Here is a 14,048-nt window from a genome sequence, read left to right as displayed (position 1 = left end):
CTGGACCCAATGTTATAGGAGCGCTTTACACAAGCACCGTTTACATTATACAAGGACACATTGATTTTGTTTTGTTGTTGTCAGGCACAGGACACAGGGACATTAAGTGATTTGCCCACAATCACAGGATGTTCAGTGGACGCCAAGACTGGAATCTGGTGCCCCAGTTCCAAAGTCGGCAGTAGCGCTACATCCAGTCTACCATTTGCTCCTGCCTCCAAGAGCTTCAAAGGGATCTGCTTCCCCGCCCACTGCTTCACACTTCACGGCCACCAGGCCGTGACTCAGGAATGCGCCCCCCCCACCCCCGCAATGCTGAGAGCTTGTGTAATCCTGCCGCCACTTTTGTCAGTTTGACAAACAGTTGGATTAACGGCCCCACATTGCTATGGCATTTATCGAACAAAGGGACGACCTGCATGTATGTCTGTGAGAAATATATTTAAAGATACATTTCTAATGAAGTGGCTGGTTCAGCACAGAACGCAAGAACAGTAAATTGCAGCATGGCACGTTTAGCACATTGCTTCTCGGACTTTGTTTATCTGTGCGCTTGAGCATTCCTAAGGGCTACAGTGTCTCTGTTTACCACCATAGGAGCGGCTTCTTAGCATGCTGGTTTCTCTCTGTTTACCACCATAGGAGCGGCTCTGTTTGTTTTCGCACCTCCCCTCTCTCTCACGACCGCCAGGCCGTGTCTCCCTTTATTTCGAATTACCTGATAACAACGTTCATTTTCTTTCTTTTTAGCATCACATGGCAGTCTGAAAATAGAATTCTTAATCAGTGTTGCATTCCAAATGCTATAGGTGTCACATTCGCGAAAGTTATAACTATTGGCATTGTAAATGACAAAGCTATCAATTTAGCTGTTTTAAAAACTAACAAATAAATAAAATATTTGTCATTTACAAGACCAATAGCTCCAACGTTTCTAATGCGATACCTATTGCATTTCCAATGCTTGTTCTCATGTAGATGGCTTCCTTTGCTTTTCATCAAGAGCAGTATGGAGGGTCTACTTCTGGTGAGAGAAAGAATGATGTTTGAAAATGGTTTTATTATCTGACATTTTCTTGCATGTCCTTTTCATTTGTGTTAATCAGGCAGTATACGAAAAATGTCTCAGGGCTGCCATTTTTAATGAAGTGAGACAGTCTCACGTTTGGTTTCTTCTATTTTAAAAGAATGTAGAAAATGGAAGCATTTTTCTTTTGCGTTTGGCAGTTCAGACGGCATGATGTTTGTTTATGGAGGACACAATTCTTTAACTCTCCTTACAGCCTGATTTAGCGGGGAGAGGGGCGGGTGTTGAAGGGGTTCTAAGTTGAGGCATTTTCATACATTATCTTTAAAGTTTAATGTTTTTACTTATTTTCGTCTTGTGCTGCAGTTAGGAGTTTGAGTATCAAACGTTTTCTGCCCCTACTTTGTCTTTTAAAGAAACAGGGAGACCTCATTCTTCATTATGGCTCATGCTGCTCTTCTCCTCCCTCTCCTTCCTTGTGCCTCACGCTGCTCTTCTCCGCAATCTCCTTTTCTCCTCACTCTCCTTCCTTGTACCGCTTGTTGCTCTTCTTACTTGCCTTACTTGTGCGTTATTGTTAGACCTGGCACCATTGGTGTGAGTCTCGCTTCCATTTTTTGCCTTTACCTCCTGTGTTTTGTTGTGTGTTGGACTCCATTTTTGCTGGTCTAGATGCTTTAGGCACTTTGCCACTGCTGTTCAGTGCCAAAGTGCAAGTGCTCCCTTTGTAATTATTGTTCTGGATTAGTGATTCCATGATTGGCTTATTAGATTTAGTTGTCAGACCCTAGTACAGTCCACTATGTGTGACCAGGGCCTGTAAATCAAATGCTGATGGTGGGCTAGGAACAATAGGGGTGGCTCTAATCAGTAAGGCTGAGCCTTATAATACAACAGAAGAGAACCAATACTGATACTATAACTCATATACCAATATATCATCCAAATAAAGAATTCTATTCAAAACTGGGAAATGCTATTTAATAGCTATTTATTCAACAAAATTTGCTACAAGGTACATTGGATTAACCTTAGCACATCATGTCAATTATAAATTGATAACAGCAATGAAAAAGGACACGAAACAAGATAAAATCTCGATCATACAATCTCTAATCCTGCATATCACGGTCATCCCACTAACATTCATACAAAATACTTCACACGAACTGGGAAGTTCAGTGCACCAGTGTGAAAAGTAATAGATCTGATATGTACTCAGCGAAAAATCGAAAATAGGTTTTTTTCAACAATACACTTGTTACAATTCCATTAGATCAACTTTTTAGGGGGTTCAACAGAAGTGAATGTGTAGTTATAAATCCTGGTGTCACACAGTTAAACACCAGAATAACAATAGCAGACCAAGAGAAGGCCTACGCGTTTCGAATCCCCCACACTCTTGGGTATTCTCCTCAGGGCCAAGCAACTCTGGAAAAGAGGAAAAGAAAACCTATGTAAAACGGTCTTGTGAAAAAAGAACACTAGGGAGCACTACAACACCTCAAGTCACACAGCTTACCACAATCAGTGGATCCAAAGGAACAAATTCCTGGCAGAAGAGTCCTGCAGTCATTTAAATAAACAAAATCAAAAAATAATAATGTAAAGAAAATTAATCATAATGTGACCTAAAAAGAAGCTCATTTATGAATCATAGGGAATAGCCTGTAGAGATTATCTCTCAATAGAAGTGGCGTGTCCTAGATGGCAGGCGATATGTTGGTGGCTGCCGGGGGACCTAAAGGGCAGGGTGCATAATTAATATCAGGTTGTTTGTAAGCAGGAGAGGCACTCGAAATGTGAAGCAGTGCATAAGGGTCTTACCGGGAGGTCCCGGGGCTGCGGGCTGCTAATGGTAACTTGAGTCAAGATGTCAGGAGTCCGACTAAAATGTAGATGAATAAAGCAGTCGCCCCGCTGGAATGAAAGGAGGCGGGATGATTAGAGACTAAATGATGGCGGTAGAAAGAGAGTCTTGCTTCAAGGTTGGACCGATCGAAAGTTGATTAAGGAACTTGACTTACCAGGACATTTAGCTTTTCAGAAGCCGCGTAGAAGTCCGTCGGCGTTCTAAGTCGAGCTGATCTCTAGCGCATGCGCAGTAGGTGTCTATCTGCGTCTCGGGAAAGCTCTGATTTAAAAGGGAGGGCCGAGCCCTGATATGACGTACAAGGGGCAGGCATCAGAGATGCAAAATGCCTAGACCCTTGAAACACCCTGTAAAGTCTGGAAAAGAGATGAATCATGAGCTAGGCAAAAAGGTCATTGTGTTAACGCCCATTTAGGGCAGAAAAAACCAGGGGGCAACATGTTTTGGAAAAACAGTGAAATGAGTTGCAGAATGGAGGGGCAAATTTTTACAGTTTATAGATTTCAGACAATTCATTAAGTCCTGTCACAGCCGTGTCGAACTTACAATAAGGTGCGCTTCTCTTTTCGATAATTTAAGATCCCAATCGCCGCTGCGTGGGTCTTTTTCAACTTTTGATATGACGGTCCATTGTAGATCATTTATTTGATGGTGACATCGATACCAGTGATTTACAAGTGGCGCTGATTCAACTTTGTTCTTTATTCTTGATTTATGTTGTGCGATTCTATTGCGGATTTCCTGATTGGTCTTTCCAATATATAGAAAATACAAAAAACTAGCAAATGGAAAGAGGTGAAATAAAAACAAGTTTATTGAAGAGGTACTTAGTAGGGAAGGAATAATCCATGAAATAATCACCGACCGTGGTGTGCAAACAATTCATGTTGTAGAAAATACAAGAGAATATATAAGAGCTTAAGGACCTAAAACACAAAAGGACAACACCCTACTATCCTCGAAGTAATGGACTGGTGAAGTCAGTATACCTTAATTTAACGAGGAAACTTACAAATGATCCTTTGAAATTTGAATGTAAAAGTAAAAGTACAGTACATCTAAAAGTCCTACAGAAGCAATGTCAATTAGGTTAGTGGCCGATTTCCCTTGAACTTATGAATGAGCTGAAACCATGCGAAAACTTTAACCCATGATGGGCATAGGTGATAGCCAAAGAAATGGAATAATAAACATCTAAAATGAAGAATAAAAAAAGTTAGCAGGATGCAGATACATTTTGGGAAAACTACATCTTATGAAGGTAACCCTGCAAGGCACACATTGCTAAGGTGCACACAATCATGGCATACCCACCAACTTGTAATGAGCCATAAAAAATGGAGAAAGGTGGAACGTATAAGAGAGTTTTGTATAGGACAGTAGGCAAATGCTGATAGAGAAGATGATGGCAGACCTCTCATAACTGGTGACATTATTTCACAATCCGTTAATCTTACATAAACATTAAAAATTAAGCACTGATAAGGCCAATAAACTGACCGCAACAAAAGATCTATTGGATTTATTATTGCTTGTTTATTTATGTTTATTTCATGAGGGTGGCAACAATAGGTCTGGCCTAAAAATATATTTTTTTATACCATGGATTTACACAGGTGTGACTGTTAACAAGATGACCACTAGTAAAGTCTGTGTTAAATTGTATTGTTTTTTATGATCACGTATGGCTAAGGAATTGGTAGGGGAATAGCACTTATTTTGCTGTGATGAATAGTTTACCGTGCGGTGTACTTATTTTCAGTTGTAGTTCTTTTGTAAACAATAATTAGAGGCGAGTATAAGTAGCCTTTTAAAACGCCGCCATTTTAAATTAGTGTATTATCATCTTTTAGCTGTTGTAAACTTGTTATAATGTGTACCCAATCTGCCATCGTCTTTTTGAGAGCTGGATTTGAATTCCGCTTTTTTCTAGGACAGGTTGTGCTTCTTTTAGAACCTTGCGCTGTGGTAACTGCCAAACTTGACTTCTGTGGTAGCCTCCGAACGCTAAGGATGGAGATGGACACGGCGGAGCTCACCAAGTGGTTGTCCGTGGGCCTAGGCGTGACCAGCTGTTTTTTCTCATTTTTGGACGGCTGGTACTGGTTGCGGGGACCAGTGGCTTCGTTTACAGCTGGGATGAAAACTTCCATGCGGGACGTGATGGCGCTCCACACCGTGAAGGGCCGGGTGATGCCCACAGACGTGGGCTGTATGTTTCACATGAACAACAGCCGCTACCAGCGCGAGGCCGACTTCGCGCGCGTCTGCTTCTTCAGGTGCAGCGGCATCCTGAAGGCGCTGCGCGCGGAGGGCGCCAGCGTGGTCACGGGCGTTTGCGCCATCCGCTACCGCCGCCCCATGCGCCTGCTCGAGCCCTTCCAGCTGAGCACGCGCCTGCTCTGCTGGGACAAGCACTCCTTCTTCCTTGAGCAGCGGTTCGTCAGCCTAAAGGACGGCTATGTGTGCGCCCTGCTCATCAGCCGCCAGAACGTCCAGCATTGTTCTCCGGAGAAGGCTTTGCATCACATCTTCAAGCAACAGGTAAGGGTAGAACTCGATTTGCTAGGACAGGACACACGTTCATTCGTGCACTTTTAATTGGATTTACAACACAGCATGACCTGTTTGTGTTTATGCCTTTTTAATCTCACATCTTAAGGTGTCAACCCCGTAATTACAATGGGACGTATGTAAGTAATTTATTGCTTCGTTATTTAAAATAATAATAATGCACATAACTTTGAGTTATAAGTATTCGTCAAACTATATGCTTCACATCAGCCTTAAACAGTCACCTCTGCTTCTAGCGATGCTGATGTTCTATTTCTTTTTTAAAAAATGCTCCACTGGGTAAATTAAAAGTAAATCGCTGCTATATGCTCCTATTACACCTTCAGCGGTGGGGGACGCTTGTTCTTGTGGAGTGGTATTTGTATGTGTTTTAAACAAGCAATCGCAAAGCCAATAGTACTCGCCAAAGTGCGAGATATTGGCTTTGCCAATGTTTTTTAGCCATGTTGTAGAGCAGCGTGGCTGCTTTAAAGCACGCTTAAAGGTTATAAACACAACAAAAAAAGAAATAATAAAAAAAAAGAAAAAAAAGGTTATAAGAAATAAACTCTTACGTGCTTTTTTAATTTTTTTTTATTTACCTTTGTGTGTGAAAGCCCTTTTTAGGAACTTTTATAGCACTTTAAAAAAAATACTTTTTACGATGCTGCACAGCAACCATACTGCTCTACAAAACGACAAAAAGGCCTTGGCAAAGCTGATAGCTTTCACATAGGCAAGACCTATTGGCTTTGCCAGTCCTAGATGGTACTGAAAAACAGAGCACAAGTCCTAAAAACAAAAAGTGTGGGAAGTTACCAAGTTACACATTATGCACAAGATCACGTCGCGTGGCATCGCATGTTGTATTACTAGAAGTGACATCTCAACCCATGACCTCAAAGGAAGAGACATCATATCTTAAAACATCAGACCTATGTCCAGCAGTTCTATCATGTCTATATTTGAGCACATCAAAAGATTTGTGGCATTTTGCATTGCGGTTGTGCCAAAAAAGCGACGCAACATCAAAATCTGAGTCTCACTTTATGCGTTTAATTTCTAAAAAGTCTGCCACAAAGAAATTGGCAGCAAAGAGAAATATGGCAGTAAATCTGTTCTGCTTAATGTGTTGCAAAGTCTGTGATCGTATGGGGTTAAGGCACCAGCTGTGGAATCTGTGTGTCCAGTAAATCTGAGGGAATAATAATAATGTTAAGACCACTCTAGAGGTTACACCATTTCCTGGAGAGATCTGTGTTTTGTCTGCTCCCAGTTATGCATCAAAGTAGCATATATGGTTAATATGTCTCCTGCAAAGCACATAATGTAAAATGCAGATGGGACATTTTTATAACATGTAGCCAGGTAAGTGGGTTACTGCTTTTAATACAATGATCCTCTTGTTGCTTGAAGTTCATTAATTGTAACCCTTCTGATCTAGCACAATGAGCGATGAAGGACCTGTGGCTTCTATGCCAAGTTTGCTGCTAATTTTTAGCCCAAGACTTGACCACCTCCTTCCCAGTATAGTGTGTCTGATCCAGAACCGTGCAGCATCCACCAACTCTGACGTTATCAAGTGAAGCTTACAGCCTGGTTTACAGGAAGTTGATGTAGACCATCACCATATCTGACCCTTTGGGGGTTGAGCACTTGGTTGACCTGATCGGTGACACCGGAGTGTCTGCATGTGACCATGACAATGCATCCTTATCAACTATGTTGACACTTTGATAGTCTGTGTATTGTGGCTCGTTGTCATTGTCCTTTATGCCCCCTCAGTAGTTACGTGTCATAACATCCTTGGAGGAAGGTGCTGTATTGTGTACATTCATCTCGATGGCATTGGTTCCATGATTTTAAGGATATGATAGGTAGCCACTTTATACTGCTGCTTGCAAAGTGTGGTTGTTTTACTGTGTGTATTGATGGTCTCTCTTAACAGTGACTATGGGTAACTTCATTTCATGTTACTTTTGAGGGAAATTCTAAAATTAGTGTGCGTTGAGTGCATGTGGACTCGACAGATCCCTTATCTACTTTTATTTAAATAGCATAGTGCAGTTTAAAGTGTCCTGCAGGTTTGCAGATTTTCTAGCCCTCAGTAACTTCTGGCAAGTCCAATACTGATAGGACACTCTCCTCCAGCGACCAAATGTCCAGCTTTCCATACACGCAATGGTGTCTTGCTGCTGCGTTCTGCCATTTCAGGTTGATGAAGTGTTGCTGCACATCCTGCATCTAATGTAGTGAATCTCCATGTTGTTTACAGGTGCTTTATGTGTCAAATCAAAAAGCTTATATGACTTATCGCCCATCTTCTTGTTTGTAGGTGGAGTCCCCGGAATTTCCAGAGGAAGTGGTGCACTTGATCAGCTTTAACGACGCCAGTAGCAGGAGGTTGAGAGCTGAAAGTGCCACGTGCGAAGCCAAGAAATCAAAGTAAATGCACTGCTACACCAGTCTTCAGATGGGAGTTTCAACTCTATTGTCCTTCACACCTAGGAGCAACGCATAAAACGTAACCCCTCCTTCATGTTGAGTCCTTCACCTATGGTTCCACCTGACATCTGCAACAATGCCAAGACTGGATACTTTGAAGGGTCTGCATGCTGGATTTAAATTTAAATACAATCCCTGTTCCGGGGTTGAGCTAATTTCAGACGCCTGGACAAACTGCTGTTCACATTAGATAACATTTCCGACCCCTTAAGAGTTTTCTGCATGGTATACTTGTCGGGTGCAATAAACATCGTATGGACGTTTTATCCAGATCAATTTTAACAGGTCAAACAGGCCAAATATTTCCTGTGGGAGAAAAATGCCCAGTAGTTAGAGACCTTTGGAACCATATTCTGGATGTTATGGCCCTATGCAAAGTTAAAGCTCAGAATAAGAGGTATTTACTTTTCCTAGTAAAAACCTAAACTCGTGTCGGTATTTACTTGGTTAAATAAATACCTCATTACTCTTTGTACCACTCGTAATGGAGGCGTTTGACTCAAATGCATTCCAGAGTGTAAGCAGCCCATGTTTAATTACAACTAGGCATACGTGTCATTTGTGGAAAGTTGAGCCCAGTCACTGAAGTAAACAGTAGCGGCATTCGGAGCAACCCTGCGCCCACCCCCAAAAAACACCGAGAATAGTTACTTGTTGTTGGGTCTCTGGAATAGTTCGTACTAGGCCGTAATGAGTCTTTCTTTAGGTATGACAATCCAAACTTTAAAGATGATACGATTTGCACTGTTTTTAGTCTGTGCTTGCTGTGCTGCACACAACCAGACGAAATCTTACCAATGAACTTTCTCAATGCCTTCCAAACGAAACCCGCTCGGTGCCTCAATGAGATTGCTTCACGAAAATGTCGGGAAGCAAAAGTCTTGTTGCCTTATATTTTTAAAACGAGATACTTCAGATGCAAATGCAATAATTCATTGTGCGTTTGCGGTTAAACTAGTTGCAGTGTTTTACTGTGCAATGAAAACCATAATGTGTAATATAACTCACAATTTAAAAAAAAAACGTTGTTAAAAAACGGTCCCAGCTAGCAGATGTTTTCTGCTAGAAAATGTTAATGTAATGTTCAAAAACGTTGAAGCTCTGAAACGAGTATGCCTTCTATTTCCATTTTTGTTTATTTGCGCAGCTCGTAACCCGGTATTTTTTGAAAGAGTGCATTTGCTCGCTCTGCGCTAGAGACTTGTTGAATGTAATGAAAGTGTTATATTTACACATAAAATCAGAAAGGGAAACATTTTTGTGTCGCAACCAGCACAGGTTAGTTTAAAACTGGACGACCTTTATATTACAGTGCTTTAAATGCTATGATGGTTTAGTAAGTCATGCTACTTGTTTTAAACATACTTAATAGGAACTGGTTGAAAACAATCATATTTAATGTCATATGCATTCTAACTTGACCCAAAGGATAACTCTATCAAAAAGCACTAGTGACCTTTTCATGCATATGTCCAAGAGGAGGAAGATTATAATTTGCTGTTTGTGTAAGCCTTTTTATGCAATTTTCAGTACGTCTGCTGAAAGTATAACAGTCACTCCTAAACTTCATGGTATATCAGTCACTCCTAAACTTCATGGACTCGATTCAGACAGATTTTCCCATGAGTAAATGTGACTTATGCTTGTAACACCCCAGGCTCATTACTAAACTCCAGGAGTACTGCCACAGTAAGCCACAACAAAATCTGTGTGAAACCGGCCATCTACTTCAAGTGCCCTGCATTACTTAGCTACAAGATGATAGATATTTTCCATTAGATGGTCAAAACTCCTGGTACGGTGTGCATGGAAGCCCTGCAAATTTTGACAAAAGGACTTGGGCACAGGGTAAATATAGGTTGAGACTGTGTTGTTAAGTGGGAAAGAAGAGTTTAGAGCCATGGCCTTCTAGTCTAACTACCAAAACTACTTCCACTTGTTCACATTTCTCCAGTGCTATGGGCGGTCTAACTAAATAGGGACAAGGTTTTTCTAGTGATTTTATTTTTTAATGACCTAATATTTGAACGGCTAAACTGGAAATGCTCAAGCATTTTAAGCATCTCTGTACTTTACCATCTGCTACTGGTTGGTGTTGGTTAGATTATGCTTACATTTCCTTCCTCTAGCTTCACTCTACGTGACATAATGCATTAACAAGCTTTCTGTAAACTAAGTTAACTAAAACGGTTATGGACTACCTATGGGCTACAGATTCTTTTATCTTTCCATGACAGAAAGATGTAGTGATGTGTTGTTGTCTTTCTCTCTGTGAAGCTTTGTATAGTCCGTCTTCTCTGCAGTTTTTTTAATCTATTTTAAAAGTCTTAATTTACTTCATTGGAAGAATGTGTGCTTGTCTTCTATACTTACTTCATGTAACAAGATGTGAAATTCTACATACCGGAGGAAGGAAACCTCCGTTTAGTAAATATGTAGTGCTGAGAAAATATTAACACTTCCTGGACTAGCAACTAAGGACGGGCTTAGCTTAGAACATTTTACAAAATGAGCATAATCCATCAGAGCTCGGTGGATCTCCGGTTTCTGATATTCATTCCATTTTCTAGCCATGCATCAAGGTCAGAATTGTAACTGAGTGTGGCTCACACTGTGGCCATAACACAAATGAAAATAGAAAAATTAAATTGGCACGGATATCAGTGTATCAGGATGGTTGTGTCATATCCTCTCGACTTGACAGCATAACTCTAGCAGGTACTTTCCTGTTATGGAACAATGGTTAGAAAACTGACTTTAGAGATACGAATAATTGGCTAGAACCTTTACTATAGCCTTATAGCCCACCGTAGTGGGCTATACCAACTATTAAAGGCCCCCTTCGGCGAGGGCCTTTAAAAAGGGAGCAGGACTTTAATAGTCGGGATAGCCCAGCTACGAAGGGCTAGAAGGCTATAAGAACATTTTGCCACTAGAGGGGAGAATTTTCTAGCAAATTAAACAAAGGCCTCTCGTAGCCCTAGGGGATTAAAATCACCTGGGGCTCCGAGAGGTCTTTGTTTTACCCCTTGCATGCGGCCGCGATTCTGCGCCTGTGAGGCAAAATCGCAAGTGGGCGGGTTTATGACGGCCCCCAGCCGTCATCAGCACACGAGCGCCGTAGTGCATGACGGCTGGGGGCCGTCATCAGCATGCAAGGGGTTAAACAACATTGGAATGTTGCTCTGCGGGCCTTTACCGGCCCATAGAAGCATGGAGTGCTCCACATTTCAATGTTCTAATATTTCTTTCATGTAGATAAGAAGCTAGATTTAGAGAGAAGAGTTTTAACCATTTGCTGCCTGCCGAGACTTATTGCCACAATTTTTTCAGTTTCTGCAGTAATGTCGATTCTCCAAACTCAGTAAATAACTGTTCTTTCGTCTGACTTTCCTTGATTCACTAGAGCACGGATCACAAACGAGGTGGGCGGAAAAAAAAACAATTCCCCTTGAGACGTGTAATTTGGAAGACACAAGTTTACAGTTTCCAAGACCTCTTTTCAGCTCAAAACACTCGTGCGTGGGAGGAATTTAAATGAAAAGCATGTCATTTGTCATAGAAATAAAGTATGCAAAGTACACATAAATGGATAAAATAGGATTCATACAACACTTACTTCCCATTATAAGAATTCGCCATGGGCTACTACTAAACTGATGGAATTATTGTCACATATTTTCTAACATGATTTTCCTTTTGAACAGTATTTCTTGTATGTTGGTAGAGTACCTCCCAAATATTGTCATTTCCTTCATTTGTGGGCTTGTTGATTTTAAATGCCTTGGGCTCAAAGATATTGCTCATGTCAAATAGGTTTGGCACTGGCCAAAATGCCTCTGCTAATGTCCTGCTCTTGAGTACAACTACAAGCCTAGAGCCTAACTAATGTGTAACTTTACTTATCAGGCTTGAGGATACCTGTCCTAACCTATTCCAGTCACCCGTCAAGAATCTGTTTAACAGTTTGCACAAATATATTTTAAAATATTTATGGCTAGTGTGTTTTTATATGGTTTGGTTGCTTCTTTAACAAATGTTATTGTTTTTTTAACCTTGTTAGTTTCTGTAAGTAAACCAGTACCAGCACTGTTTTGAATAGAACCACACTCTAATGCAACTAGCAAAATATAGCAGCACTGATCATGGGCTCATTTTGGTCAGGAAGCATATTTTCAATGCCACTTTCACCAGCATGCATTTCACTAGAACCAGGGTTTGCCAAGTAATAGTACAACTCTGCTTAGGCACTTCTGCCCAGTCCATGAGGGCTTGCGTTTCAAACCTTTGCCTCGTTTTATACAAACTGAGCTATTTTTATTTTTTATCAAAAATGCATTTTTAATTTATTGGTTGTGGTAAATAAATACATTTGGCTTCTTTTCATATCTCCGTATTAGTGCTTTTTCTTACGAATCTTTCAATACTTGGACACCTGTCACCCATCAGCTATCTGGCTGCAATCCACAGATACTAGCCTAAGCAGGTACACCATATTCTGGTTGAGATTGTTCGGTTTCTGCATTGCTTAGTAAATTAGGTATCTCCTGTTTGTCTCTATCCTCCTTTTTCATTTGTGCAGAGACCTGCTTTTCTGCTGTGCATCAATCTCCAAAATCACATTTGTGATACAGTAGTTCTTTGCTGGAGAACACATCTGATTTGTTAAATAAGTAGAATCTACAGAGGTCATCTGGCAATCCTAAAACATGGCATTGCTTCAAAGGTGGTGGTGCATTTAACAGCCTTTTGTTTTTTACTTTACTATGAACAGGTCATTCTGTTTTCTTTCGGTATAGAACATCACATAGTTTCTTTTCAGCCACTGGTTTGTCTAGGACGAAATACTCTTGTGTATGGCAGGTAATAGCCTCATGTTTATTATGCAAAAATGCAACAATGTGCTCAGTTAATAAACAGAGGGACTTTTTTTTGTTTGTACGATTGTTTCCCGTCTTGGAAGAAACACTAATCAGGGGGCTGAAGGTTTTAACCGTCATGTGACTGTTTTGCTTCCTAGGTGAGAGTGGACAAGTTTATACATAATGTTTTTTGCTTTATTGTATTGGTAACTTACTTGAAACATCTATAGTATTTATAATTAGAAAAAAGTTTCTTGCACTGTAAAGTATCTAAGAAAAATATATTTTAGAAGAGAACATAGTGTTACTCTCATCTTAAAGTGCAATATAAGCATCTATTTATTGTCTACGATGTGGCCTAGAGAATGTACAATTTCACCATCTCTGTACCACGTTAGCATATTATAGATTGTGAAACCTTTTTGTTTGCACTGGCTACATGTAAAAACCAAATGTTATAATTCGAATGAGGTTTCATTTTGGTGTCTTTTTCCTGTTCTGTAACAGTATTTGAATTCTTTGAACTTTCAAAGTTGAGTTAGATGATCTTACTAAACTTTGTAAGTCGAACAGAGACATACTTGTTAAGCAAATAAAGGCGCCAAACAATATAAAAATAAATGTGTTGATTTTCTTTTTTCCCAATATGGGTTGCCAGATGAGACACAAGTTGCAAACATCACCGGAGACAAACAGCATAAAGAGACACGTGTAATGCTACAGGAAGAAATAGACTAGTAAAATACAGAACAATGATGAGTAAAGGTATTGCACAATCAATACCTCAGTAGTAACACCCGAAGGTAGGGAGAAAGTAACACTTCACATTATAAGATGGGATTACATTTCCGAGTAGAAACTACATGTTGGGTGAATAGCCGATGTTAAAAAGGCTGTATGCACTGCGCATGGGTCAAGCTCTGGAAAATCCTCAAGGGCATATAATCTGTGCAATACAATTACAGTACAGGCTTGTAAATATGTCCTAAAACAAACCACCCAGTTTAGGAGAGGAAGCAAATACACAAGCGTTAACGGTTCACAGACAAAAGATGCATTAGTGCAATGCAAATATCAAGATGCCAGTGCTGGAAAGAGTAAGGTTGGTCATCTATGGGCTACTGATTCACAGCCTTCTAATACATCTTCCTTAGACCTTGACAGTTGGATCCAGTTGAAAACCACTTAAGGGGAAAGTCCCAGGGTAAGCATTAATCCTTATGATGTG

At 40.4% G+C, this 14,048-nt stretch overlaps 1 protein-coding gene across 2 annotated transcripts in view; it reads left to right on the top strand.

Moving 5' to 3' along the window:
* Window positions 1–13,441, top strand: part of THEM6 (thioesterase superfamily member 6) — a 49,033-nt gene extending 35,592 nt beyond the window's left edge. The window contains exons 1-2 of one of the 2 annotated variants that reach the window (XM_078686659.1): window positions 4,851–5,444; window positions 7,789–13,441. In XM_078686659.1, the coding sequence (XP_078542785.1) occupies window positions 4,914–5,444; window positions 7,789–7,902 (645 nt within the window). In that variant the 5' untranslated portion in view covers window positions 4,851–4,913 and the 3' untranslated portion in view covers window positions 7,903–13,441. Of the gene's footprint in view, window positions 1–4,850; window positions 5,445–7,788 lie in introns of those variants that run through there. The other variant, XM_078686660.1, reaches the window with a different exon arrangement.
* The last annotated feature ends 607 nt before the right edge of the window (window positions 13,442–14,048 follow it).

Source organism: Lissotriton helveticus, chromosome 4_1, assembly GCF_964261635.1.
Source record: "Lissotriton helveticus chromosome 4_1, aLisHel1.1, whole genome shotgun sequence".
In the NCBI taxonomy this organism is placed as follows: Eukaryota; Metazoa; Chordata; class Amphibia; order Caudata; family Salamandridae; genus Lissotriton; species Lissotriton helveticus.
The sequence above is the reverse complement of the archived record's forward strand: the minus strand, read 5'-3'. Positions and strand labels throughout refer to the sequence as shown.